Source organism: Neolamprologus brichardi, chromosome 4, assembly GCF_056152115.1.
Source record: "Neolamprologus brichardi isolate AB-2024 chromosome 4, ASM5615211v1, whole genome shotgun sequence".
In the NCBI taxonomy this organism is placed as follows: domain Eukaryota; kingdom Metazoa; phylum Chordata; class Actinopteri; order Cichliformes; family Cichlidae; genus Neolamprologus; species Neolamprologus brichardi.
This window is the reverse complement of record NC_142107.1, coordinates 2,918,951-2,945,195: the sequence shown is the minus strand read 5'-3', so window position 1 is coordinate 2,945,195 and position 26,245 is coordinate 2,918,951. Positions and strand designations below refer to the sequence as shown.

At 42.3% G+C, this 26,245-nt stretch overlaps 1 protein-coding gene across 4 annotated transcripts in view; it reads left to right on the top strand.

Moving 5' to 3' along the window:
• The first annotated feature begins 512 nt into the window (after positions 1-512).
• The window catches only part of grin2ba (glutamate receptor, ionotropic, N-methyl D-aspartate 2B, genome duplicate a), a 141,494-nt gene continuing 115,761 nt past the window's right edge, over positions 513-26,245 (top strand). Inside the window, exons 1-3 of one of the 4 annotated variants that reach the window (XM_006797926.2) lie at positions 513-848; positions 7,045-7,183; positions 8,483-8,590. In XM_006797926.2, the coding sequence (XP_006797989.1) occupies positions 8,564-8,590 (27 nt within the window). In that variant the 5' untranslated portion in view covers positions 513-848; positions 7,045-7,183; positions 8,483-8,563. Of the gene's footprint in view, positions 1,462-3,231; positions 3,404-7,044; positions 7,184-8,482; positions 8,591-26,245 lie in introns of those variants that run through there. The other 3 variants (XM_006797925.2, XM_087839607.1, XM_087839606.1) reach the window with 3 other exon arrangements.

Below are 26,245 nucleotides of genomic sequence, written 5' to 3'. Positions count from 1 at the left end.
GGTTTTTAACGGTGCTTCATCACGCAGGAATCCTTTCAGAGAAAAGCAAATTTGATCTGTAAGACTGAGCACTGAACTGTTCTGTAAGTGGATTACAGTAATGCCGTGCCGTTGGGAGGCACGCTGCAAAACTGAGGCAGAGAACGTGTCCTCACAGGTTCTGACATCAAAGGTTTGGATGACCTGAAGTCAGGTCACGGGTGCTGCACGTTCCCATGGTGCTCCCAGTGCTTCCAGTTTACTTGCTTGTGTATTGATGATTGACTCTAGGGGGAGCCAGTCTCTTATCAGTTTCACACACCGGTTTGGTTCCTCGACATTTGTTGGAAGGCACCCCCTCTCCTCCACCTCCACCTCCTCATGTCTCTCTCCCCCCTCTCTCTCTCTCTCACTCTCACACTCTTTCAATGAATACTAATGCAGTGAGTGGGCCCACCTCCCATCCTCCCATCTTTTTCGCAGGAATGGGCGGGAGAGGGGAGACAGAGCAATTCCAGCTCAGTATTCTTCCTCATGAGGTAGGCAGTGCTTGACTAGCAGCAACCCCAATGCCTTTTTTTTCCTCCCGCTGAGCAATATTGGTGATACTGTGCGTTGCCACTGCAACAATGTCTAACCTGTGTGAGTGGCGTGTAATTTCTGACCAGAGTTGAGAGAAAGAAGGACGTCTGTGCCTGCTGCTTTTTTTCTTTTTCTATTATCCCCTCCTTTTTTTTTGTCATCTGGATGGGAAGTCTTTTTTGGGAGGAGAGAAAGAAGAAAGCAGAAGGCAGCCGGGGAAGGGGAACAACTGGCAACAGCCAATCCCCCCTTCCACACACAGACTGGAGACAACGGAGGCCACTGGAGTATTTGCTTTTATCTTTCGTTTTTTGTTCTTTTTTTTCCTCATCGCGCTGCTGGGAGGTGCTTTGCCTTTCCATTTGCTCGCTCTCTCGGTCCTCTGTCTTCTTATCTATTTCGCCATTTACCTGGTCAACAATTTCTTCTGTTTATGAGCGAGACAAGGAGGGCGAGAGAGGCAGAGGGACAGAGAAAAAGAGGACGGGGATTTTTTTTTTTTTGGCCCCCTTTATCCTCTTTTTTTCCCCCCTCCTCCCCTTCATTCATTCTTTCCTGCTTTCCTCTCCATTCGTATCACTTCCAGCCTTTCTATCCCTGTGCAGCCCACGCTCTCTCCTTCCTCCACCTCCCCCCTTTTTCCTCCTCCCCCGAACCCCACCACTCCAGTCACTGTCCACCCGTAACTTTGGCTACTTTTTGACTCCACCTGTTCTTTTTTAAAAAAAATTTTATTTCTTCGCTTTAAGCAGCTCCAGTAGAGTCATTTTAATTGGCTTGCTTGTATTTTCTATTTATGCCTTTTTCACTTTTGTACCTTTTTCCTATTTTCCCCCCTTCTCTTTTTTCCTCCCACCATCCTATGCATCTTTTTTGGCCGATTCTTAATTCTAACCATAGGTAGGTCTACTTAGTGTTTAGTGTCTGTCTCAAAGTCTTTTGTTCCTTTTTTCCTTCCGTGTGTGCGAGGTGTTTCGTGTATGGGTGCACACCTGACATGCACACACATGCACGCACGTACACACACACGCTCGCTGGCCTCCGATCTAGCTTGGGCACGGCTCCCCTCCCATCCAGCTCTCAGCTGATTCTTGCCTCATGCCATGTCCTCTCTACGTCACCCCTCCACCCTACCCACCCACCCCCACCTCACTTCCATCTGTGTTTTCAGACCTGTTTTTTTTTTGTGTGTGTGTGCGAGTGTGTTCTTCTCAATCAGGACCACGGTGACTCATCAAGCAAGCACCTTCTCCGGTCGTCATCACGGAGACGCGTCTTGATCGTCTTGTCATTTTCATGTTGTTGCACAAAAAGTCTGTTCTTCCATTAAAACATCTGAAGTGCCCCCCCCCCCCCCCCCCCTTCCCTTTTTAATCCACACACACGTACACAACGTCCTTCCTCACACCCTCACGTGATTATTCATTTATTTATTTTTTTTAGCAGTCGTGCACATTGACAGACACCCAAACTCCACATCTGTTCATTAGAGGAAATGCCCGCTGGCAAACCAAGTTTTTGCTGGCTTCATGTGTATCAGGTGAAGGTCAAACTGAGCAAAAGGTCCGATTCAAGAGCGGCAGACGCACTGTTTGTGTCAAAGTACAATTCAAAGTCCATTCTGTCGGGGTGTCATCTGTGCTTATCCGGTGCTCTGCCTCCTTTTTTTTGCTGCCCTCTTTTCCTCTCTCTCCTCCCTCTCTCTCTCTCTGTCTCATATCTTTCTGAACTGACTCTCATTTCTGCAGACAGACACACACAAGCACTCAAAGAGAATGGACTAAAAAAACAAAAAGCCTGGCTTTATCATCCAGAGGACTTTTTTCCCTTTTTTTTCTCCGCCATAATTTTCACTTTTTTCCACTCACCTGGCTTCATTCACCTCTCCGTACATCCTTTTTTCCCCCCTCTCCATCACCCCCACCCTCTCTGACTCCATCCACTTATTTATTCGTACGTTGTTCTGTTGTTGCTGTTTTTTCATTTGCCGTGTAAAGAAAAATAAGATGTATATACATATATATATATATATGTATTCATGTCCTGCCACTCACACCTCATTGACTTGCTTGCATCAGACTTGCTAGGTATTTTGCATTGGGACTGTTTTGACTGTTCACATTTACTGAAATAGAAAAGGCAGATTTTCCAGAAGTGATTTCCCCCCAAAAAAATAATAACAGACGATACGAGGCTTTATTGTACTACGCTGGCTTAAAAGTGACGGAATAATTTGCGTGTGTGTGCCTGTGTGTGCTGTGCAAGCTACAGAGAGAGAGAGGCACAGAAATAGACAGATGCATAGCAAAGTAAAGAAAATCACATAACTCATTTCTTTGTCCATCTCCTTCTTCTTTTTTTGTTTTGTATTTCCATTTTTTGTGCTGAAGGAGATTTAATGGCACTCCTCTTCATTACACGAAGATGATGGGAAGTAGGACTTTCGAGCAACCACGATAACGGCGTTCTGGATATAGATGTTTTCCTGTGGAATTACCCTTTAAATCCTGGATTAGATTCCAAACGACTAAAACAAAATAATTAACAATTATCCAAACCCCCCCCCCCCCCCCCCCCCCCAAAAAAAAAACCCAATACAAGCAAAAAAAAACTGGTCTAAATTCTGGACTTTTTTGACCTTTTTCTCTCTTTTTTTTAAATGGACTGAAGCTGATTTCAATATTTCTTTTTCAACTATTGAATCCTAATGGGATTTCACTATCGCGGATTAAAGACTCAAGCGACGTCTTTGTCAATTAGCTGATGTAATAGCCTTGATTCTCACAATTTCTCCATCCTTCCAAATCGCATTTAACATTTCTCAGTGTTAAGGGTTAAATAGGTGAGTACGGATCCTTGAATCCACCCATGCTCTTGCCTTTGCATGTCTTGGATGATTATGAATGGATGTAGATATATATATATATATATATATATATATGTATATATATATATGTATATATATATATATATATATATATATATATATATATATATATATATATATATTTTTTTTTTTTTTTTTGTGAGTGGCCCACTGTTTTGCGTGTGTGTGTGAGGGTGTGCAGACTCGTCCGGGATGTGTATGTACAGTAATAAGGGTGAGGTAGAATTTAAAAGGATACAGGCGGATTACCAGAGCTCAGTCATTTTCCTCACACCACCGTTTATCCTGTTGTATTTTCCCCTTTTCCAGTTAAAGACTGGTTAAAAAAAAAAAAAAATCTTATGTAAAATATAAGTCCCCTTGATGCAGAGTGTGGGATGATGTAAAAACAACAAAAAGAAAAACTTTACATGCTGAAATAACATCCCATCTTTCACCTTGGGTTTTGCACCTCCACTCTTTTTTCTGCTCTACCAAATCTGTTCAGTGCTGCTCCACGCTCTTCTTTAAAACAGCGTGCGTTAGTGTGAGAGGAATATATACGTAGATCAATAAAGTAATCTACCTGAAGAGATGGACTGCGCTGTGCTTTTCTCGGTGAATTTTTAAAAAATTTTCTCTTCTGTTACTCCAATAAAATGCTTCGTGGTGGGAGAATGACTGAATCTTGTCTTGCGGTTGACAGTGGCCGGAATAAAATTTGACTCTGTGTCGGCAGCAAAATGCACTTTCACATCGACTCTCTCCCTCACACACACACACACACACACACACACACACACACACACACACACACACATGCAGACTTTGTCCATCTGTCCATCGTCAGTCCAATCCTATCTGACCCCTTTTCTCTCATGAACTTTCCTGTCATTTGGCTGTTAGAGGTTTTGTATTGATTCCACATGTGTGCATGTACATGTGTGCACACCTCACACAGTCAAGGTTAAGGCTTCGTACCTGTGAACCACACCTGGGATCTGCTCTCACAACCCAGGACGATTACCTATTCTGCTTGGTGCTGAAACACATGTGACCTCAGTAGCCGAGATACAGATGGGCACTTAAGCTCAGGTAGTCTGTCAAAGCTGTCACAGCCACCACGCTGCAAAATGGACGTCTCTGGCGCGAGCTCTGCCTCTGACAAGTGGCTCGCTGCTGTCGTTGCTTTTGCTGTAACGTACCCCGAAACAGTGTTTAGAAACAGACGCACTGGTGTTGTTGTGTAGTTCAGGAAGGCAGTGATGTGAATGTTGTGTACGGTGGTCAAAAACAGCTGATTTGAGCTGTGATTTTGAGAGGGAACGCAGACGTCTACGAGCACAGCTGGATGGTAGATTGAGCAATAGCTTGGAGCACGTTTACAGCTGAGCATCCTTTCTATTTAAATATGGAGAACTGCTCTTTTTTTCTCCGGATCATTTTCTTACTTTTACGATAGACGTATGCTGTTCCGTCAAAATGTTAGATTATGGTTTAAAGATATAGTTCACACCTTATTTCTCTTCTGCTCTGCAGTGCATTTTATCCATCTAGATTGTTTTAGGGGACATTTCCCCAGTTTTGGAGTTATCATAAGCAGCACAAGCCTCCTGTTGTGTCAACAGGAGGCTTTCTTCTGTGTAGCGATAATGCTTGATGGTTGTTGACAGCGGAAAGAAAATAGGTCCTACATGAAAGTAACTGAAACCTGCTTTGTGGATTCCTTCGAGTAGCCAGGTCATGATTAATGTTTAGTCTTTTAAATGTAACTTTTGCAAACTAGCCTCATTATGTTCAAGAGATGGAAAACAATGTTACACCAAAACAATGGAGATGAATAAGTAGCACTAAAGGGCAGATGAAAAAGGCATGCATTCGATTTCGAGGTGACTTGTCCCTTTTAAGGTTCTCTCCTCGTTCATTGTCACCTATTTCGCTCGTTACCTGAACAGGTGTGTCTTAATGGTTGGTGGCTCTAGGACATTTTTCATGCATCCTGTCAAATTTTTGGTGTCTGAAACTGTGCGATGCCACAGGATCTATGTGGGGAAAAAAAGTCTGCAGAACATCTTGAATCAGAGCTTAAGAGATTTCACAGGCAGCGTGTTTGCAGTCATCATTTATAAACAGGCCAGGAGAGGAGACAGCAGGGGCTAAGGAGATTCATAATCCTATCCCCTCTTCCCACTGATTCTCTCTCTCTCTCTCTCTCTCTCTCTCTCTCTCTCTCTCCCCAATGTGCTTGCTTAATGAGACAACAATGCAACTCCTGCGTCTGGCTCCGAGCGTCGCATCTGCCTCAACGAAGCCAGCAATAACAGCGTTTAGATACGTTACAATCCAGCTAACTTCAGCATGCATGCCGTCTAGGGATTTACAGCATCACGGAGCACCGCTTGCACGTTACCCTGTGCTTCAGAAGTCAGAACCTAAAAATGTGCAGAGATGATTTTTGATTTTTGTGTTACAAGCTAAAAAATAATAATAAAAATCTTGGATTCACACGAGTGTGATTCTGCAATACGGCACCTCACCTCATCCATCTTCTGGGTATAAATGAGGGAGTCAGTCTGCGGAGCTCCATCTAAAGCTCGTAACACTCTGCGGCGCGTGCGTCTGAATCCCGAGAGCGAGCGGGAAGACTATGTGGGACGACTTAAAAAGCACATCTCAATTTTATTGGCAGTATATTCACTTCAAGGGAGCGGAATATGGGTCATGATCTGATATAAAAAGGCTACTCAATAATTCATCGGGGCTGATTAAGAGGACTTGTATCGACACAGACGCCGTCCAACGAGAAGGAGAGTGTGTACACAAAGTGCACGGAAGAGCATTTAGGCGACTTTGTAGGATTAGAATAAGCTCAGAAACAAGCTATAGTAGAATAAAAAAAAAGCCACAGAGGTTCATGTGTACACCTTCTTTGATGTCTTAATCTGCTATACGTTCTTGCCTTCTGTGGCACGCAGGTGCGCGTGCGATGAGTGTGCTTTAACGGCGAGCGTACATGGTGTCAGAGTTTGTGCGAGGCCCATCAATCTATTAAATATGAAAAGTACAATCTGTTACCCCGCAGAGACTGGTTCATTATTCATCGACATATTTCAATTAATCATTTATTTACCTAAAGTATGGTTCGCCCCCCAAACACACACACATATGCAATTTGAACACTCATATGGACTCCTGATGTATGAGTTATGTATAAGAGGATTAACAGAAGCTGTTTCTTATTCCTGCGATGCTGCACATACTGTAGTTTGAGGGTGTTGTTAGGGATGTAGGAGAAGACATTTTTTTGTACTACAGTGGATTTGGAGGAAATGTGTTATTTAAAATATTAGGCTTGGCTTCCTCTCGGATCAGAGAGCAAACAGATGAGCTGTGAGATGCATTCAAACAGGTTTTCATTCAAAGCTGAGAGTTATGTCCAGATGTGCACATGAGCACGGCAGCTCTTGCATTTTAAGTTCCCATCATTTAATCGGGTTTATTGATTCTAAGGGGAGCGGGTCAGAGGTCGACCAGGCGTAGCAAGGCTTTATTAGAGTCTAACTGACTGTGACCTGCTTCTAACCCGCTGTCCTCCCTTTTCCCCTCTGCAATAACAGACTGGCGGTCGTCGGGAAGACGAGCGACTCCAAACGTCTTTCCAGAGGAACAGAAGTGAAGCTGCTCCTGTGGAGTACAATTACCTCGAAATTGCTGCTTTACCCCCTTGACCCGACGAGGATTTTACCTAAAACCGCTGTGAGTTCCCGGTGCCAGCTCCTTGTCACACAGTCACTGCTGAAGGGATTAGGATGCGGAGGGGGGGCAGAGATAAATGCTCAGCATCGGCGCCTTGATTTTTAATCTTACCCATCCATTCACGAACATCTGTATTTACTTCGGCAAACCCCACACACCTAATGAGGTGTCCTGGTAGAGAGTAAAACACATTTGTTTGATTAAGTGCAATTGGTTTAGCCAAAGACAAACCTGCTGGTAGAATGACACCTGAAAATAATGAAGGGCTACTTTATTGTCCGGTTGTGAGTTAATTAAACTCGTCTTTCTGTTAACCGGCTAATGACTTTGTCATGTGGTATCAATCCAGGTGATTAGTTATGTCAATCACAGGGAGAAATTCTTTTCCTTTAACGTGGAGCGCTGTTTATCCGTCTAGATTGTTGTCCTTTTCTGGAATTAAATGGCACTCACCTCATGTTTGCCACGCAAATAAAAACTTTATGCAGCTTTTTCCGAAATCACAAAATCCACAAACCTGGACGTGAGCGGTTTCATGTGGGGACTATATTCTTTCCAGCCAGCACACCTGCCAAACATCACTGTGCAGGAGGAAGTGCGCTTCTACCTGTGAGTAGAGGCTCCTGCTTGTGACAGGATGTAAACATTAATAGTGTGTCGTCGTCCCCCCCTCAGCAGAGCCGTGATGTAAGCTAGCTGCACTCTTCCGTCGGTTGGCAGATGTAGATGCGGACACTAGAATGCAAAGAAAGTTCCTACGTGAAACTGTTCATAACAAGATCTGGAGATTTCTGTTTTTCTGGACAGAGGACAGTTCGCTCAGGAGAAGGCAAACATGGTATCTACAGAACAGAGCAGCTCACACCAAAACCATCTAGATGGATAAATGATATCGTAGCACTACTGTAAATATATGTAAACTTGATTTTGGGGTGAAAGTTGTTTTTAATGCTGTGTTTACTTGTCCACAAGAAAAGGTTTCGGTGCTCCTCAGATCTGATTCAGTTTAATGTAATTGTGTAATTTTTCCACAGGGATAACATTTGTAATCATTTCCTGTCACTTCCCGCTTTATTCCAATTTTTCGACCGCTCTGCATCATCACGGCTTGTTATGAGAGGCAAAATCACGGGAAACCCTTGAGGGGGAGACTGTCATCACCCTCAGGGACAAGCTGTGATAACACAGAATGCAGCACTGTTTATGTACAGTCAGGAAAAAGAGCTCAAAATTAGTTTTTTTAACAGCAGCCGCTCACATTCAATAATCATATTGTCTTTTCTCTCATGTTGACTTTAGTTCGGCCTCCCTCAGTCTGAGGCTATGAGAGGGAGAGAGGAGTCCCAGGCCGCACCATCATGCTACTTCTGAGACGCTGGGATGAGACTTTGGCTGGCAAAACACAAAGTAAGACAATATTGATGCATGGGGCCTCTTTACAGGTGGAGCTCTTCGTAGTTTTCTCGTGTTGTCCCCGTAGAGAACCGCTGAAACAAACTGTCTTATCTCCGCTGTGTGTGCCTCTCCTAACGCTCAATGATGGATGTTCTTAAACTTCTGTAGTGTGTGTTTTTTTTAATGCTTCGTATCTTATGCCAGGTTTGCTTGCGGGTCAGGATAATGGTTCAAGGTGGAGCTTGCAGATGAATGGTTTAATCCTTGGTTTTTAGCACAGTGTGCACTTTGATCAATGGCACGCGTCAGCACGTGGTCGTTCAACCCGACCCCGCCCACCTTGATCGACTATCGGCCTCGTTTACACTCCACAGGCATTGATCAGGCAATTAAAGGATTTGTTGAATTAGTTTTTTTGGTTTTTGTCGTTTGTGTGTGTGTCAGCTGTTCTCATGTTTTCACGCGCTGCATGTTTGTAGACGACAGAGAGAAAGATGAAAGAAGACGTCGTTCCCACTCTCACCCAGGACCAGATTACACTGAGCAAATGTTTTTACCACCAGGGGCAATGAGAGGTCATCATCATATCAGTAGATTTCATCATTTTCTCATCCATTACTCCTCAGTAACTTTTTTCTTCTCTATTTCTTCTTCTCCCTCTTCGTCTCTCTCATCTCATGCACTGTTAATCAGCGGTGATGTTAGGAGACTGAGCCTTGGTGCAAATTTAGTCTCCTGTTTTTGTGGTGGGATGGAGTGTGTGCACACTGTGTGAGCACACTACAAACAGCACCATTACACAGGCACTCCTCTACACCTTTAACCTGCTGCCTTTTAGCCAGCAGCAGAGCAACGGCGTGGCTTTGTAACAAAGAGCTTTAGCTTTAGCCTCGGCCCTTCAAGCATCAAGTCGCTTATCTGCTTCAGCTAATGCCACACAGATATATTAACAGCGATGATGCATCTAATTAACAACAACGCCACGCTGTTTCTGATTAAACAAAAAAATAGCATTCACACGTACACTGGCAGATTATTAGTCGGCTGGGCTTATTATTCGAGCGCGCTTCCTGCTCTTACATAAACTGTTTAGGAAAAAAACGGCTCTGGCTGGAATAATGGCCTAAATGAGGACATATTAGAATAATAATGTCTCATGAGTTTTTTAAAAGCTTTATCTCCAACCTTTGTGTACCTAACCTAAATGGGATTCTGGCCCCTCGTTATATCGGCGCCGTTCAGTGCTGCTAATTAAGTGCTGCATAGCTTTTCAATCATTTTTTCAGTCAAATCCATTTAACAAGAGACTTTTTATTTAGACTCAAAGAGCCCACGTCACCAGTCTTAAATGAAAGCCGCAGTCTTTGATGTGTTAAATGCAATTTGAACATTTTTAGGGTCAGCCTTCTTCTCTCTTTGCTAATGTACGTGCAGTTAAAGGTAGATTTCGGCGTTGAGGTGTAACAGTAAGATAAACGTTGTCTTTCTCCTGTAATCCTGGTGTTGCAGTTTTTTGCTGAACAGGCCATTATTGCGATCGCCTTATTTTTACTGATATAATTTGTTTTTCAACCTCTCTCTGTGTCTTTTCTAAATTGGAAGAAATTCAAGAGTCAGGAAGCTTCTGATAAAGAGAAGCTCTCATAAAAAGAGACAATAGGAGGAAGAGAAGAGGGGAAGTGTTTTGGTAGTTGTTTCTGGGGATGTGGAGTAGAAGGTAGAAAAGTGTGCAGCTGTTTTTATTTTTTTGCGCCTGTGCCGCTGTCTATTTTGTTTTTTCACCTCGTGTGAAATTACACAGCAGTGCGTGTGGGCATCTCATTGCATCAACAGCTCGCACTGGCACGTTTCCCTTTGTAATGAATGCCGGTCACATTGTTAGTTTAAAGCGTCACTGATGCTCAGTCCGCTTGCAGTCGAGTAAACTTGGAAGCTACAGAAACTCAGTCATGCAGGATAAATGTCTCAGGTGTTTAGCTGTCTCAGAGTAATGCGATGCTACATATATTAGCATTAATTAAAATTTGACCGCAAGATCACATACATGCTTGACCTTAAAACACGGCAAAGATCCATGCGGAGGAATCGATTGCTTTGAGAAACAGCAGATCAATGCGGCTTCGCTCATCCTTGTCTCCAGCGGTGGAGCGGTAGCATAAGTCACCTGGAAAACGGCCCGCGGATCCAGTCATTAGCTGCTGCACATCCAACATTTGCTTTGGTGGCATCTGTTATTTTCTGGCACGTCCTCAGATGCTGCTGTGGGGAGGCTTCAGGTGCTGTCAGTGTTTGTGCTCCAATTTTTTGGACTGAACAAGTGCTGAAACTGTTAGTCGATGTTCAAGATTTGAATCTGTGACAAATGATTAATTGTTTACATGGTTTTCAGTGTCAACATATAGCACAGCTGCTTTTTCTGTTTTAAATGCCTGCAAAGTAAGTAATTGCTAAGTGTGAAAAGCTAACAATCTGATGATGTTGTCCTGTGATTTGTGTGGGCATGGGCAGATTCCTGTTTATAGACTAAAATAAAGAGGTCAAAGTCTATCCTACTTGAAATGGCTCAGGTGATTTGGCTATGACTCCCAGCTAATTCAGGCCAAATCAGTAGGATTGACATTGTTTTCATGCTCCAGCTTCATTTATTTTCTTTAATGTCATCCAGTGTGTTAATTCATTATTTTATACTTGTTTGAGTTTGTTTCCCTTAAAGAAAGCAGGGAAAATAAAAGACTGTACATAGAAGATGGATGGAAATGTGACCAGAACCTTACAATAGCTTTTGATACCAAAATTCTGAAAATGTGACAATGCTTTTTAAAATTTTTTTATTGTAGTTTTGTACGTAGCATCTTGCTTACCTGAAATATAAATTAGCTTTTCTTTTTAGCTAGCTAAAATTGCTTTGGCTAAAATGTTTGCAATGGTTAGCACTTTATACATGTTTAAGCTAATTTAAATTAAGGCTACTTGGAAATATCCTAACATTTCAGTCTGTGTCCTGTCAACAGAATAAAATGTTGGCATTTTAAAGAAAGGTCTGTCATTACCATGTCAGTGATTTAAAATGACTTTTCTGGTTTCTTTGGCAAAGCAAACCTGTTTAGCACAACAGTACATTCAGGCCAAAAGCTACACGCTAAAGAAGCAGAGAATACTTTTTAGCACAAAAGTTTATGCCTAAACACATAGGATACAAATTGTGTAATTCTCCTGGTGTTAATACTGACTAGGCTACTAAATTTCTGGTCCATTTGTTTGTTGACTACCGTTTTAGAGGTCCAAGTAATGCTAATGCTAGCTAGCTAGTATGGTTAGCAAGGTCGTTCCTACGTAATTTGGCTAGTAAGAAGAAAAAAAAAAGAGGCTTAAAATAAAAGTGACACCTTAGTGTGTTTTAAGTATAAATAGTGAACAAGACAGTGAGGGCCACATTTACTAAATGCTGAAAAACAGTGTGTCAGCACAATCCCCAAATAACGCTCATAGGTGTGGTTAGTGTTATGAGTGGTTTACAAAAGTGTGTTGTTTTGTAAACACAGGTGCAGGCAGATCATTTTGATATCAAACAATTCACTGTCTTTTTCCCTAAATGTTACAATTGTCTGTGAATATTTGTATTAATATTAATATTATGCTGTAATCCTGTCTTTCCTGCTGCCCACATGTGCATATGTGTCCACGTTTCCTCAAGTTTTAACTGTAAGCTTGAACAGGTGTGTGACCAGTACTCTATAAGAGCAGCTGTGCGCTCCGTTTTCAGCTGACTTGTTGTCACCTAGAGGTTGTGTTGTAGGAGCGAGTGACTTATTTGTTTCGGCGTGTGAATGCCACAGGTCAGCATCTTTATGCGGCCACGATAGACAGGAAACGCTTGTGCTCGTGCTTTGAGGAGTGACATGTGGGTGTTGCAGCGGAAAGATGAAACACACAATCATTTGTATGCTGCAGATTGACAGACAGTGAGACAGGGAAATTCATATATTTCCAGGGTTTAAAATGAAAGGGGAAAAAAACCTGTTAGAACATGTAATGACTGAATCTGGGTTTTACATGACTTTATCCAACTTGGTGTCATCCCTGATTTAAAGGCAGCCACCAGGATCCTGCTTTAATTTGGAATCATAACACCTATGTCCTAGTGTGTGATTAATCCGATACTAAGAGATCTGATTAATGTGCTGTTGTGCAGGAGCTGCAACTAAGTAACGCTATTTAAACTTCTTTTTCTTTCTCCAAGCTCCACTAAGCACTGTTTTTATTTCCCATTATCAAAGCTGTGCCAGACAATAAATCAGTGTATACCAGAAAAGATATTACTTTCCCCAATGCAAGAGAAAGTAGTGCCCCCCTGCCGTGAGACTGGATGGAGGAGCATCATCATCATCGTCTAAGCTGTGCACAAACACATACACACACACACACATACACACAAAACCCTCTAAAAGCCTGTTTGTGATGTTGCAAAGATGAAATGGTCAAGCACGGGCAGTGACCCTCAACCATACCTGAATGCACTCGTTTCTGCAAGTTGAACCCGAATGCACGGCGCTGTCTCGCAGCCCCGCTGCTGTTGAAATGTCATCGGTAATGCTCACCGCGCTTCAGTGGGCTCACTAAAGCAAAGCAAACTCCACAGCATTTTCTACTCTGCCTCTCGCCTCCGAGGCTCTCAGCCTCAGCCACAAAGCCACCTGCAGCTTTTTTCGCCCTGACTGTGTTTGCCAGAAGGTAATATTAAAAGTTATTGATTGGGTTGTGTTTAAAGAAAAATACCCAGTAGGAGTTTAGCAGAAAAAGACCCGATAGGGAGCTAATGCCTCCCTCAGGGGCATCATCCACATACTGTCAAAACCCATGATGTGTGGCAACCGGGATGCAGAGCAAGAGAGGGGGAAGTGTGGAGAGGGGCAATCTGTGTCATATAGAACAACCAGAGGCTGTAGTGCTTCCAACCAGGCGCACAGACAAAAGGAAGCGTGTGAGAGAGGCGATTGCGATGTGCGCTATTGTACAGAATACAAAGATAATAGTTTTGTCAAAGTCTGGCTGATTAAACTGAATGGACCTGAAGATGGTGCAGCTCTCATGCAGCCATTTAACTCCTTCTGTGTGTTTAGTCGATTGTTCCTGTTTGCATCTCACATCGATTTGTGAAAGCCGGGACCAGAGTTTCAGAGCTACTGATAACGATGTAAGTGTCCATGTAGGATTTTTGAGTTGTAAAAAACGTGGCCAGTATTTCTTTGCACAAGAGAGACGATTGATTAATTGCCGATCATGCCACAGAGAAGGCAGTGCAAAAAAAATACAAGTTGATCTATAGAAATTTAAATATCCATTTAAACATGTTGCATGTTCAATATTGCTAAAAGGCACTGTCACACAGCTTGGTGTTTAATTGGATTGAGCTGTTTGTCATCTAATCACTGCATTTGGAGGTTGTTAGGCTTTTTTAATTTGTAGCAATAAATAAACCACAAATACAGCACAAAATTATTTTGTTTCCAGGTTTGTGACAAAAGGTCTATAGTTAAAGTGTTTGCAGACCTTAACAAACTGTTGGATTTGGCTGATTGAGAGCTGTTACTTGAAACGATACAGACTTCTTTCAAGAAGGAAATCCAACATAAAGTTTGGCTGTTCTCAGCTGGGTCTTAAACAAGTAGAAACAAAGGGGGTTAAAAGGAAAGTTGTAAAGGGTAGTTGGAAGATGTCAGAGCACCAGTGTAAATGAACTGTCGAAAATGCACAAAAAACAAATGTGCAGCACAGGAGCCAGTGTTTGTGACAGAACTGCGAGAAATGGACTTAATGAAGAGGGATTTACATAAAGACAAGCCAAACAAAAACCAGCACTCACACCTACACAAGAGAACACAGTGGGATAAAGAGACGCGTTACTGCGCTGTGGATGACTGGATAAAAGTGATGTTTAGTAATAAATCACAGGTCTGAGCTGGCACTGGATTTATACTCCAGTGCTGGGGTTGAATGTCAGGGAAAGGACCAGGAGAGATTTCAGTCATTATCTCACCAGTAAATGCAAAGGTGTACAAACAAATTTTGGACATTTTGACCCCCTGAATTATTTTAGCTATGGAGACCAATACTGTTTTTTAATATTTGTGATTTGAAGTTGGGGCCTTTAAAGGTAACGTGTGTAAAATCTCAATACTAGATATCAGTTTTTTGCAAACTGCAGTCATATGAATTCTGTTTCCTTATCTCTCTTAATTCAAATGTGCAATCGTAGCTACGGTAAGGCAAACAAATCGGACTGCCTTCTATCTGTAGTGAGTGTAGCCTGTCAGTCTGCTGTTTACCTCAGCTGTAAAGTGTTTGTGTCTATTTACTCTGGATAGGGATAGAGGACTTTGTGAAAGGAGTCCGATAAAAGTTGATAAATCAGTGAAGCTCACATCTGTCAGACGACAGAAGCTGAGGTGAGTTGTTGAGAAAATCCTGAACTTTTCTGTCGGTAAGCGCTGCTGTTTTTGCTGTTGTTAGCCTCTGTTAGCTGCTCTTAGCCAGTGGATCTAATATTGTTGGAGTGAATAAACTACGTGCCATAGCCTCAAAGCGTGGTCACCTCTGGGTTTAAAACAAGAGTGTGAAACCGTTAAAGATGATCAGAGAGGCTGAATGCTGTTATAAATTCTCTGTAGCTCTGCTATATACACAAGATTATGGCCATCAAATCAAATCATAGTTTATTTCTGTAGCACATTTTAAAAGACTAGTGTACATCAAAGTGCTTCACAATAATACTGCAATGCGGGCAGAACAAGAAACATATAGTACAATTGCAATTAAAAATTACAATTACACGGTGTAGTGCAGGCCGAGTGAAAGTCAACTAATTTGCTTTAAAAGCTAAAAGTTTAAGTACGATTTGAATGATTGAATAGATTCCAAGAAATGATTCCAGAGTCTATCGGTGGCAATAGCAAAGGAACGGTCACCTCTGGCTTTTAAACGAGATCTCGGTTGCATTAGGAGCAGTTGCCTGGAGGATCTTAGTGCTCTTTTTGGGTTATACAGGTCAAGGAGATCAGTTAAGTAGCTAAGGGCCAAGTTATTTAAAATTTTAGAAGTGAGCAAAAGGATTTTAAAATCAATGCAATATTTGACAGGAAGCCAGTGTAAGTTAGCAAGGACAGGGGTGATGTGATCATGCCTTCTAGGCGTGCTGCAGCATTTTGGACTAATTGCAAGCGCTGAAGGAGGGAGAGTTGGAGGCCCAGGTAAAGAGAATTGCAATAGTCCAATCTAAGTGATGAAGACATGAATAGGGCCATGTGGGGCTTTAGATGTTATTAATAAAATGAATTCTGAATTTCACCCGAAGCCAGTGATGGGAAGCAAGAATAGAGATGATGTCTGATAGCCGACTAGTTTTTGTTAGCAGGCTAGCTGCTGTGGGCTCATTAAAGGATGGATGTATGAACGGATGGACGTCCATGCTGAAGATCTGCAGGTGATGAGTTAGCACCATTAAGTGTTATGCACTACTTGCAAGAGAGTGACACTTGAGCGTAGTGCTAGAAGTCAGTAGACTGTCAAAATTTATTTTAAGGCAAATCCAGATGTTGTTTTAAGGACAGTTGTTTTGAAATAAATAAAATCATATTGTGGTTGACCTTGTTCTATTCGTGTTCACAGGCAGAATGACAAGTTTGTGTGTGTGTGTCTTTTATTTCTAATGCTGTTAGTAATGCATGACAACAGCCTGCCAATTAACTTACCATTAGCAGAGATGGGCTGTTGTTGGGTGATGGGACATTAAGGGAAAGATGAGGGGGCACAGAATGATAGAAATGACAGCGACTGCTAGAGATGGGTGATGGGGAGGGGACAGGAATATGTTTAGAGGTGTAAGTGGAGGGTGTAAGTGCGTTTGCATGTGTGCGCAGTGTTGATGGGACAGGGTGTAAATAACAGCAGCATTAGAGGTGGATTGGGTGTGAAATTAAACCTCGGCCCAAAAATGTGCCACTTCGAAAGATGAGACAATTAGAACACGCTCGCACAGCCAGACCTTGATGGTACCTCCATTAAAATGTGTACGTGTGAAAGAATACCTGCGAGTAGCTTTAAGTTCTTCTGCCTAAGATTTTAAAACATGTTCTTTTTCATTACAGATCTATTAAAACCATAAAAAAATAGTAGCTGACCAGCAGAAACTTATGTTCCACATGTATTACATACACATATATATTTAATAGTACTATAAAAATGAGTAGAGGGTAGAGACTCTTTAAAGTGTCTCAGGCCAGGAGATCCATAGAATACATATTAATACTCAAACGACGAACTCAATGCAACATTCAGGCTTCTTCTTTCTTATAGGGCTCTCATACAATGTAACCATGTTTGGGTCTGATATCAGTTACAGATATAGAGGTGGCTTGATGACTGACAGGTTCCCTCCCACATGGGCAAGCACTCTATGTAATTCTACATATTAATGATATGTTTGCTATACCACAAGAAAGTAGCACTTTCTTGCTCCTAAGTGGTGAGTTTGAGTGTGACAGCAGTCTGCTGGAGCTCTAATATCTGTCACGACAGAATTGCTGTCTGACATTATCTGTAACTGCTGCTCAAGTGTCTGAAATCTATTATGAAGAAAGGAAACCCCCAGGGTGACCTAAAATAGTTCAGAAACAATCGAGATTTACAGTTCTGCGCATGTGTGCAGAGACAAGTGAAACGTCTGAAAGGGCAGTCAGTCATTTTGATGGGATTTTTTATAGAAAAAAAGGTTATTGTTTTCATTATATAGATTAGTGTGTAACTGTGTCTTCCAACAAATTAATGGGTTCTCGTAATCTTAAAATATTTCTGATAAAAACACATGCGAGTGGTCACCATTTTGTGGAGGAAAGGGACAACGCCACCGGCGTCTTAATAAAACATCATTTTCCTCCTCACTTCAAGCCTCATCTCCAAGAGATTGTGCATAAACATGCGTATTTATTATTGCATATATTATTGCAATGACTGTCAATAGAGATGTGGCCCTGTCTCTGGACAGCTGAAAGCTATCTGACTAAATTAGAACAAGCTAGTTACGAGCAAATCCTATACCGGCTAATGTTAGGTTTGTGTCCTAAAAATCATACTTTCCCTCTGATAAACAGCTTGATTACATTAACACGCGTGAGAGTTTATTTGCTAAGTGTCCAACAATCAACTTTTTTACATCAGCTTCAAACACAGTGTCAATAATGCTAGCTAGCAGCAGCTAAGAGAAGTTAACAGTGGCTAAGTGATGCTAACACCGGCAAAAACAGTAGTCTTAGTGACATAAAAGTACAGGATGTCCTCAACAACGCACTACAGTATTGCTATCATTGGTTGGAAGTGAACTTTTTTGACTCTTTGTGTATTGGACTCCTTTCAGAAAGTTTTACAGCCTCTTAAAGAAGTAAATAATGATGGATGCTTCTCACCCGCCATTGACTGCTGAGGTAAACATTGGTTGACAGCCTTCCACAAATAGGGAAAAATTCCTTGGTGGATCCAGTCCAAACAGTAGAAACACATTGCCCAGCTGCAGCTGTTATGGGTTTAAGTCTAAATGTAATGTTTTTGAGCTCTCTTGGGTGACTAAAACATGTTTGTCCTACAGCTGCCACGATAGCTAGGATTAAGCTCTTGAATTGCCAGGGGTGAGAAAACAGAACTCGGCTGGCTGCAAACTACAACTTAACTGACATCTAGTGGCTAAATTTTTAAGCGCTCTAACTTTAAGAACACTTTAGAAGTGACTTTTTGCCGAGCCCTCATGATTCACAATGTTTTTCTTTCACTTAAAAGCGTGCGTCATGTATTAACTCGTATAATGACAAGACTGAGATGCTTTTATAATTGCTAGTTATAATCAAACAAATAACAGGTCTGTATTTTAACAGAATTGGCATCTACTTGTCTTTTTCTTTCTTTCTTGTATTTTTCTTTTTGCTGAAAAAGGTCAGTTGTGTAATTTAAGAGGGAGTAGGCCTGCGTGCACGCTCGAACGGTCTCGGTTGAGTGGCAGCGTTTTTATGTTCATTACTTAACAGAGAGCCTGCATATAAATGGATTATTTCAAAGTATGCGTATGCATCGTTTAAAGTGATGCAGCCATCTTCCATGTGCTTGCGTTTACCTGTGTGAGTTGGGTCAATGCTCATGATAGTGCTTTTTTTGTATGTGTGTGTGTGTGTGTGTGTGTGTGCACTTTCACTGCGGTGTTTGGATGTGAGCCAGAACTTTAAAACAGTCAATCAGCAAGAGTGACAAAAGAACAGAGAGGCACAGAAGGAAGGAACAACACATACGGTGAAGCCCTAGAACATTTAGGCACTGGGACAGAAAAAAATAAAAAATGGAATAACTAATGTAGAGACACACTGTGCTTTTCTGTTTTCACTTCACTGCAGAATGAGCTCTTACTTTCCACTTATCTCACTCATGTAATCGTTTTCTTTCCCCTTTTCTGTCACTCACTGTTCTATCTCACTTCAGAACTCCTCTGCTCTCTCCGCATCATTTTTCTCATCTAATGCTCCATCTCTCTCTCTCTCTCTCTCTTTTCTGTCATGCTGTCTCTGCATTTATCTCTCCTTTCTCTCTCTTTTTTTAATTAAAATCTGTCTGTATCGAGGGATTCTGTTATGTGGTGATTTAAATGGAGGGCCTGACATAAACGTAACATTACTGTCAGACCAAAGCAAATTCCATCATCCCTGCTTAAATTTGCAGAGCTGGCTGTTTTCCAAAAGGCTTTTTTGTTCTGCAGCCAACATCTATACCATCTCCTATCTATCTTCTGATACTCATTTATGCTATTCTTTTTTTTTTTTTAAAGTTTTCTGTGTCAGGTCAAAGGCATGAATCATGAAGGGTAACTGTTAACGTACGAGCTGGACTCGGACTGACGCTGCAGTCTTTAAGTCCGATGCTGATGCTAATATTTGAAAGCAGGAACGTTATCGTGAAATGAAAGGTTTAACTGTGATAGAAGCATGCGAGTGTTTCTGCTTTGGATGTTTTTTGTACATAAAAAAAGAACCTTTTAGTCCCCTTCCTGCCCCAAACAATGCACATATTTTATTATGTTTCTGATGTTCACTTAAAGTTCAGAAGCTTAAAAGCGCACAGTGCTTTTTCATTGGTATGTGAAGTGGTTTTCTGGCTAATCAGGGTTTTTCCATCTCTTGTATTCTCTTCTCCTGAACCCACTCCTAAATGTTAGTAAAAATAAGCTCCATTTGATTAGCTGTTTAGTTTCCAAACTTTTTGTAGCTAGAGATCACTTATAGTAAAGTAAGTTTTCTAAGTTTCCCCCCTCATAATCCTGACAGAGTTGATCAAGCATAGGCTTTTTACCATTTGCACTCTAAAGGGGGTTAGACACACAGGAAGAGATTAACAGCGAAGTGACAACAAGAGATGAGGGATTGCCAGTGAAATTCTTTGACTTACAGCAATCACTGCTACATAGGCATTAGTGATGTGAAGTCAGTGGATACCTTTAGTCTACCTCTCTTATGCCCTAAGACTGCTGGGATAGGCTGTACATCCTCTGCAACGCTGAACTGGGTAAGTGGAAGATGGATGGATTGACGAATTTATCCATGCAGTGGATTCCCGGGATGTCCGCTGGTCCAGAACGTTGGGAAATGAGTGAATCCCTTGAATATGGTTATAGAACCATTATATTTTTCATTTGTTGCAAATTACAACCTTTTCCACAACCAAATACTTCAGATGTGGTACAATCATATCAGAGTTTCTGTTGTCCCAAAGATAATGGGGGCGGTGGCGAGGGACTCAGGAGTTCTTGTTTTGTTCATCTGCACCAACATATAAATATTCCAGCACAATTTTATAATTTATAATAGTAAATAATTCAATTATATATTTAAATTATAAAGTATTTTGCAGAACCCTTGGCTATGGATTACAGACACCTACAGGCCCCAAAACCCCACTCAAGAGATCCAGCCGTCCACAGCGGTTTATTTCCGCAGCCTGTTTCATGGGCGTTGGTTGTGTCATGCACCAAATGTGACGTCACCATTCAAGAAGTTTAAACAAAAAGGAAGGGGAAGTTTAAGGAGTTGTCAGAAAAGTTGTTGCAGCATCGCTCTATGCGTCTAAACTCAGCTCCTAAAGACCGACATGGCCGTGCACTTGTGCAAAGTCTCCAGCGTGACTGAGTCAGCATAAACTAGATGTAACTGTATCTTTGACAGTCAAAACAAAAAGGATGTGATGCTGTCATGGAATTGCAAATCTGGCGCTAATGTTAGCTGTATCAATATATCGATGAGCCTCGCATGCACAGAGACAGACCTGTAGAGCTTGTCATGCCCCTGCACTCTGTCACACTTGTACTGAGTTATGTGCCCACAGTACCATCCACCTCGCTGTGAGAAATGAGACACTTCGCCTCCTCATGAGTGTTAGCACTCCCTCCTCTCCTCTTCCCACCCGTCTTCCTCTTGAACTCGCTCTCCCCTGGTGGATGGGAGCCTGTGGTCGGGTCTCCATAAATCAAAATGTTACCACCGGCACTATAAGGCTACTTTTTAATTAAAACTGTGAATCAGTCGGCCCTGATTATGAATTGTACTCTGCTGCCACTGAATAAAATATACAGGGCTCATTTGCTCTCCCCCTCTGACTCCTCTCCGTCTCTTTGTCTCATTCGGTCTGCTTCTCGCTCTCACTTTGCCTCTTGTTGCATGCGACTCAATTTTCCACCAGAAATTGAGAGTGTCCACACAGCAAAAGCCATGGCCACGCGCAGCCACTGAAGACTGTGACAGCATTGTGAAATAGTTGAGGAGCTTACTGGTTGCATAAACATAAAAACTCAATATGGAGGGTCTGGCGCCGCTGGGGTCAACGCTATTATATCACAGAAACAGCCAGGAGGACTACTAGGCCAGTGGGCCTTGTTTATCATATGATGCCACTCTTTAAGCTGTGCCGCATCAAGTGAGGCTAGTAGCTGTTGAGTTGGATGCTTTCATTAAAGAGAAGCAAGAGCATTCAGTCCAGGTTACGCAATTCAAATCAGCTCTGCAGGGAAAGTAGCTCCTGGTTTTTAGCTGGAAGATGTACAAAGAATAGCGGCAAAGACTGGGGACAATGGCCGTGCTTTACTGTCAGAAACAGAGCAAACCCAACTCTATGAATACATTTATATGCAAAAGAGTGCGTCTTAAAAGCTTCTCTTTGGAGTACCATCAGGTTGAAGCTGAACAGTATCTCTCATTCAAAGGTACTTTATTGCTAATTTATGACCTTTGCGTGTCTTGCAAGTACAGCTGACATCGTCTTAGGGAAATATGGGCATGAGCCAGGCCTCGGGGGAGTGGAAATGAGCTCAATGGAGCGCGGCGCAGGGGTGTGCCGCTGTGGCGCTGCCACCTCTGCTACCCTTAACTTTATATCAGCAGGCGGGTGCAAGGAGGAAGGACTAACTGGAATTCCATCTCACAGCTTTGCACAAACAAACTCATGAATGATAATGGGTTGCTAATTGAAGGTACTGGAGCGATTGACTACGCCACTGCAAATGGAGTCCTCCTGGTACTCATGGCGACAGGCGAAGAGAGGCTCAGGAGGTCTCCTGACCTGAGCTAGAGTCAGATCATCTTTTACACCCGCTCCCTGTAGTCTACCCACCATGTGGATATATTTGCATCAATGAATATTCATAAGTAAGCTGTTGGTGCATCAGAGAGGTTTTTGAAAAGTTGGGTTTGTATCATACGACGGCATTTCAGATGCAAATGTTCTGATGATTTTTTTTGTTTTTTACCCTCTGTGTAATTGCAAGCAGTTGCAAGGTGTTAAACAAACAGAACAATTACACTTTACTTGTTGTATCCCTATTAAAAAAGATAAAACACCTTCTAATTACAGTAATTAGGAAACAGATTGTTGCCGCCTGTTTTTTATGCCTGTATCAAAGATCTCTAATGATGTGCACTGGATTTCACCGCTGATGAGCAATTTAAGGAGAGCAGAAGGTTTGCACAGTAGGAACTGTGATGACTGTCTGACCTGCAGAGGTGTCCTTGAGCAAGATGCCGAATCTCTGCTGGCTGGAAGGCTTTTTTGTGAGCGAAGATGGGACGGGAGCAAGCGGAGAAGAATTTCTCTACTAGTAACAGGTTCTTTTAAAAGCTGATTTTACACACTGGATAGCTTTGCATCACCTGAAAGGAGTGTCACCAAGGCAGTTTCACACCGATCAGCTACATTAAAACTGATGAAGGAATAAGATCAATAATGTATTTGTCTTAAATGGCACTCCCCAATGGCAGCAACCTCCTAACAGGATAGTACACCCCACCACACTGCTAAACCTTTCAGGAACATCTCCAGAGAGCTCAAGATGTTGAGCTGTCTCGGTGAATCAGAGCTGCTTCGGCGGCACAGGGCAGATAAATGCAATATTAGGCAGGTGGTTGTAATGTTGTGGCTGATCGCTGCATCAGTAGACATCTTGTCATACTCTTCTTTGGATTAAAAAAGCTGTCTTAGCTTTGCAGAGAGCAGTTTCACTGTGGTGCCACCCACTATGCTTAGGTGTTCACCTGTGGCAGTGTGTTTGTTCCTGTCTGCTTCCATTCCTGCTGCCGATGAGCTGGCCGGTCTGACCGACTCTGCGTCTTTGTGCATCTCAGCGGCTGCTGCCTGTCGAACTGGCAAAGCTGCCTGTCTCTGCGTGTCTGTAATGTTTTTGCTGCTGTCTCTTGGGTGCATGTCTCTCCCGGGCTGAGCTTTGGGTGCGATTAAATCCAGGGGACATCCATTGGAGAGGCGCTCTTAGATGTCATTATCCCTGTGGGGAGTCTCATCATCATCCTGCAGCAGAGAGAGAGAGGCGCTCGGCACAAGCAGCCTGGGAAGGCTGCAAGAGAGACAGCCATGACAGCCTTAGGCCTGCCAGTAAATTGTGATGATCATGCGAAAAAACATCACCCCCACCTAAAAAAAAAAATGCAGGAGATGAGGTCTGTATGTATGTGTATTTGTGCATTTGGAGCTCTTACTGGAAAAACAGCAGAAAGCCCCAAGATAGAGAAAACCTAACCCTCGTGGAGCTTCTAATCATAGCAACTCCTGCGCAAGAACACCTGGAATTAATTGAAACGTGTAAAATTAGCAACATGAATTGATAGCCGAAAATGAAAGTCATCAGTCAATATTCAGCCTGAGGGGAGAGCAGGGAAATATAGCTCTCCTAGAGTGTGTTAGCCTAGGTGGTATGAATTAGACAGGTCTATAAAGGATTATTCGTGGATGATTTTTTTTACATAACCTCTTTGCTATTCTGTGTTTTTTTGTGAGGTCAGCTGACCAATTGTCAAGTTTCCTTTTGTGAACAACTAAAATAAAAGTGTGCTAAAGTTCCTCAACACAACATTTTACCTCTATGTACACTATTTATCGTCCTCTACTTTTTGCAGCGTCAGTAGTGTGTCTTGTATCGGCAGACTCGTTAGACATAGTACAGTAGTGGATTAGGCTATGTTCTTGGATAAGCATATTTCAGGGCTTGGCTTTCTGTCTATCCAACTGTTCCCATGAGATTTTTATTTCCACTTGAGGAGGCAGATTCAGAGCGTGCAGACACATTATGTCCCTTTAAAAAAAAAGAAAAGAAAAGAAATGATTCCAGCAAAACATCCACCTGAGGTTATTTATCCCCACAATATAGGGGAGCATGTAGATATCATTCTGTACAATATTGTTATTCCTCACTACACATAAGGACTCTCATAGAAGAAGAAAAAAAAACTTGCACTCCTACTAATCCAAAAAGGCAGAATCCCGGTGCCAAAAATAACAGCTTGGAATGAGATGGACGGAGGAGGACAGATTATTGGTGGCTCTAATCTGTGAAAAGCTGACAATAAAACACATTTAAAGTGATTACAGCGCTGTTATTGGCACGGGGAGGTCAATGCATCGCGCTCTTCCTATCCTTAGCATTGCGTTTCCACAACAATGCAGTCTGCTGCGTAACTGCACCCATATGAATGTTGCTGTAAAGGTCTTTCACAATGACACATGGGCTGAAGCGCTAATGCTGATGTACGGCGTCAGAGGGGAGAGAAGGCGAATAGATGAAAGGAAGCAGAGGGGAAGCAAGAGACAAGTAAGGAAGGAAGAGGAAAAAGAACAAGTGGAGAAAAGGGATTTTGGAGATGAAGCCACAAATCACGGGGAAGATTAAGCGTCTCTTGTGCGCGGTGGAGGAGGTGTAAATAGAAACATGTCCCAGGGAGAGATCCCGGAGACCAAGCGCTTATCTCCCTGAGTGTTGTCAAAACACATTTGTCAGTCTGACGTATTTAAGTGTCTCAGTGTCTATAAGAGACTTGATATGCAAAAATAAACAGCTGATAGTAGTTGGAAGATGTTTAGCTGCAAACATGAAACATGCCTACAATGACACACTCTGCACGAGCATGCATACACACACCACCCGAGACTATAGGCAAAACTGCTTTCACTCCAGTGTGACCCTTGGCTTGATGGGAGATGTGTGGATGAGCAAGCTGATCATGCATTATCCCTGCATCTGACTCCCTCAGCTGAAGTACCAGCACATCATCAAACAGCTGCTGGCGCTTGTACCCGTTCAACAGCTGCCACATTTCACAAAACGATGAGGAAATGCTTCGCATTGTGACTGTCTCTGCCCAGTAAATTAGCCAAGGGAGTACGGGGCCCTGGTGTTGCCATACTCTTTCCCCCACTGGACTGCCTCCTGTGGGAGCTTCCTTGAATGGTTTGTGGACTCACTCTCCAACCCTGTGGCCTGCAAACTGCCAGAAGCAGCTGCTGAGGGAATAGAAAGCACATCTGCACTGTGGTTACTTCGCTATAGGCAATATTTGGTATCAGTTGCATCATTTCTATCCTGAAGTGGCAAAGTTTTGCTCCTGCACTTACAGTCATATGAAAAAATAAGCACATCCTGTGGAAGCAGGGTTCTTAGTAATGGTGAAATATTCAATCAAAGTGAACATCTTAAAGCTGCACAAATTTGATAACAAATGACAGGAATGTTCATCTCTCCGAATTAGCAGCCCAGCTGATCAATGCAAAGTGAAGTCTCCAAGAATCCCCCAAAAGATCTGTGGGGGATTGTCCTTTTTCAAGTTACAGTCAGTCAGAGATTTCACTTGCATTAGGAGAACAAAAAACATGTTAGCAAAATAAGGTAAATCTAAAGTTTAGTAGAGACTATAACTTTTAGAATAATGCACTTTTGGGGTTTAAATCAGTGAAGAACAGTTCTGTTGAGATATTTAAAGAAAGGCAGCAATTTCAAGTGGTGGCGCTTGTGTTATCACAACTGTAATTGTATCAATAACTTTTCTATTCAGCCAAACAAGCTTCATAACTTAAAAAATAATAATTTTGGACTACACCTCACGTAAACTATATGCCTGTTTTGGCTATATCATAGTCCCTCTACTGTATATTAGTCCAGAACTAGAATTCTGACTATAGTGCACAATATTTAAGTATTTTCAAGGGTCAATAAAGCCACATTTAATTTGAGAGGGTACCGATCCTGATGGTACAACTTTAATGAGAACTTGGTTTGGATGCAATCCCAGTGGTGGTGGTCTCGACAAA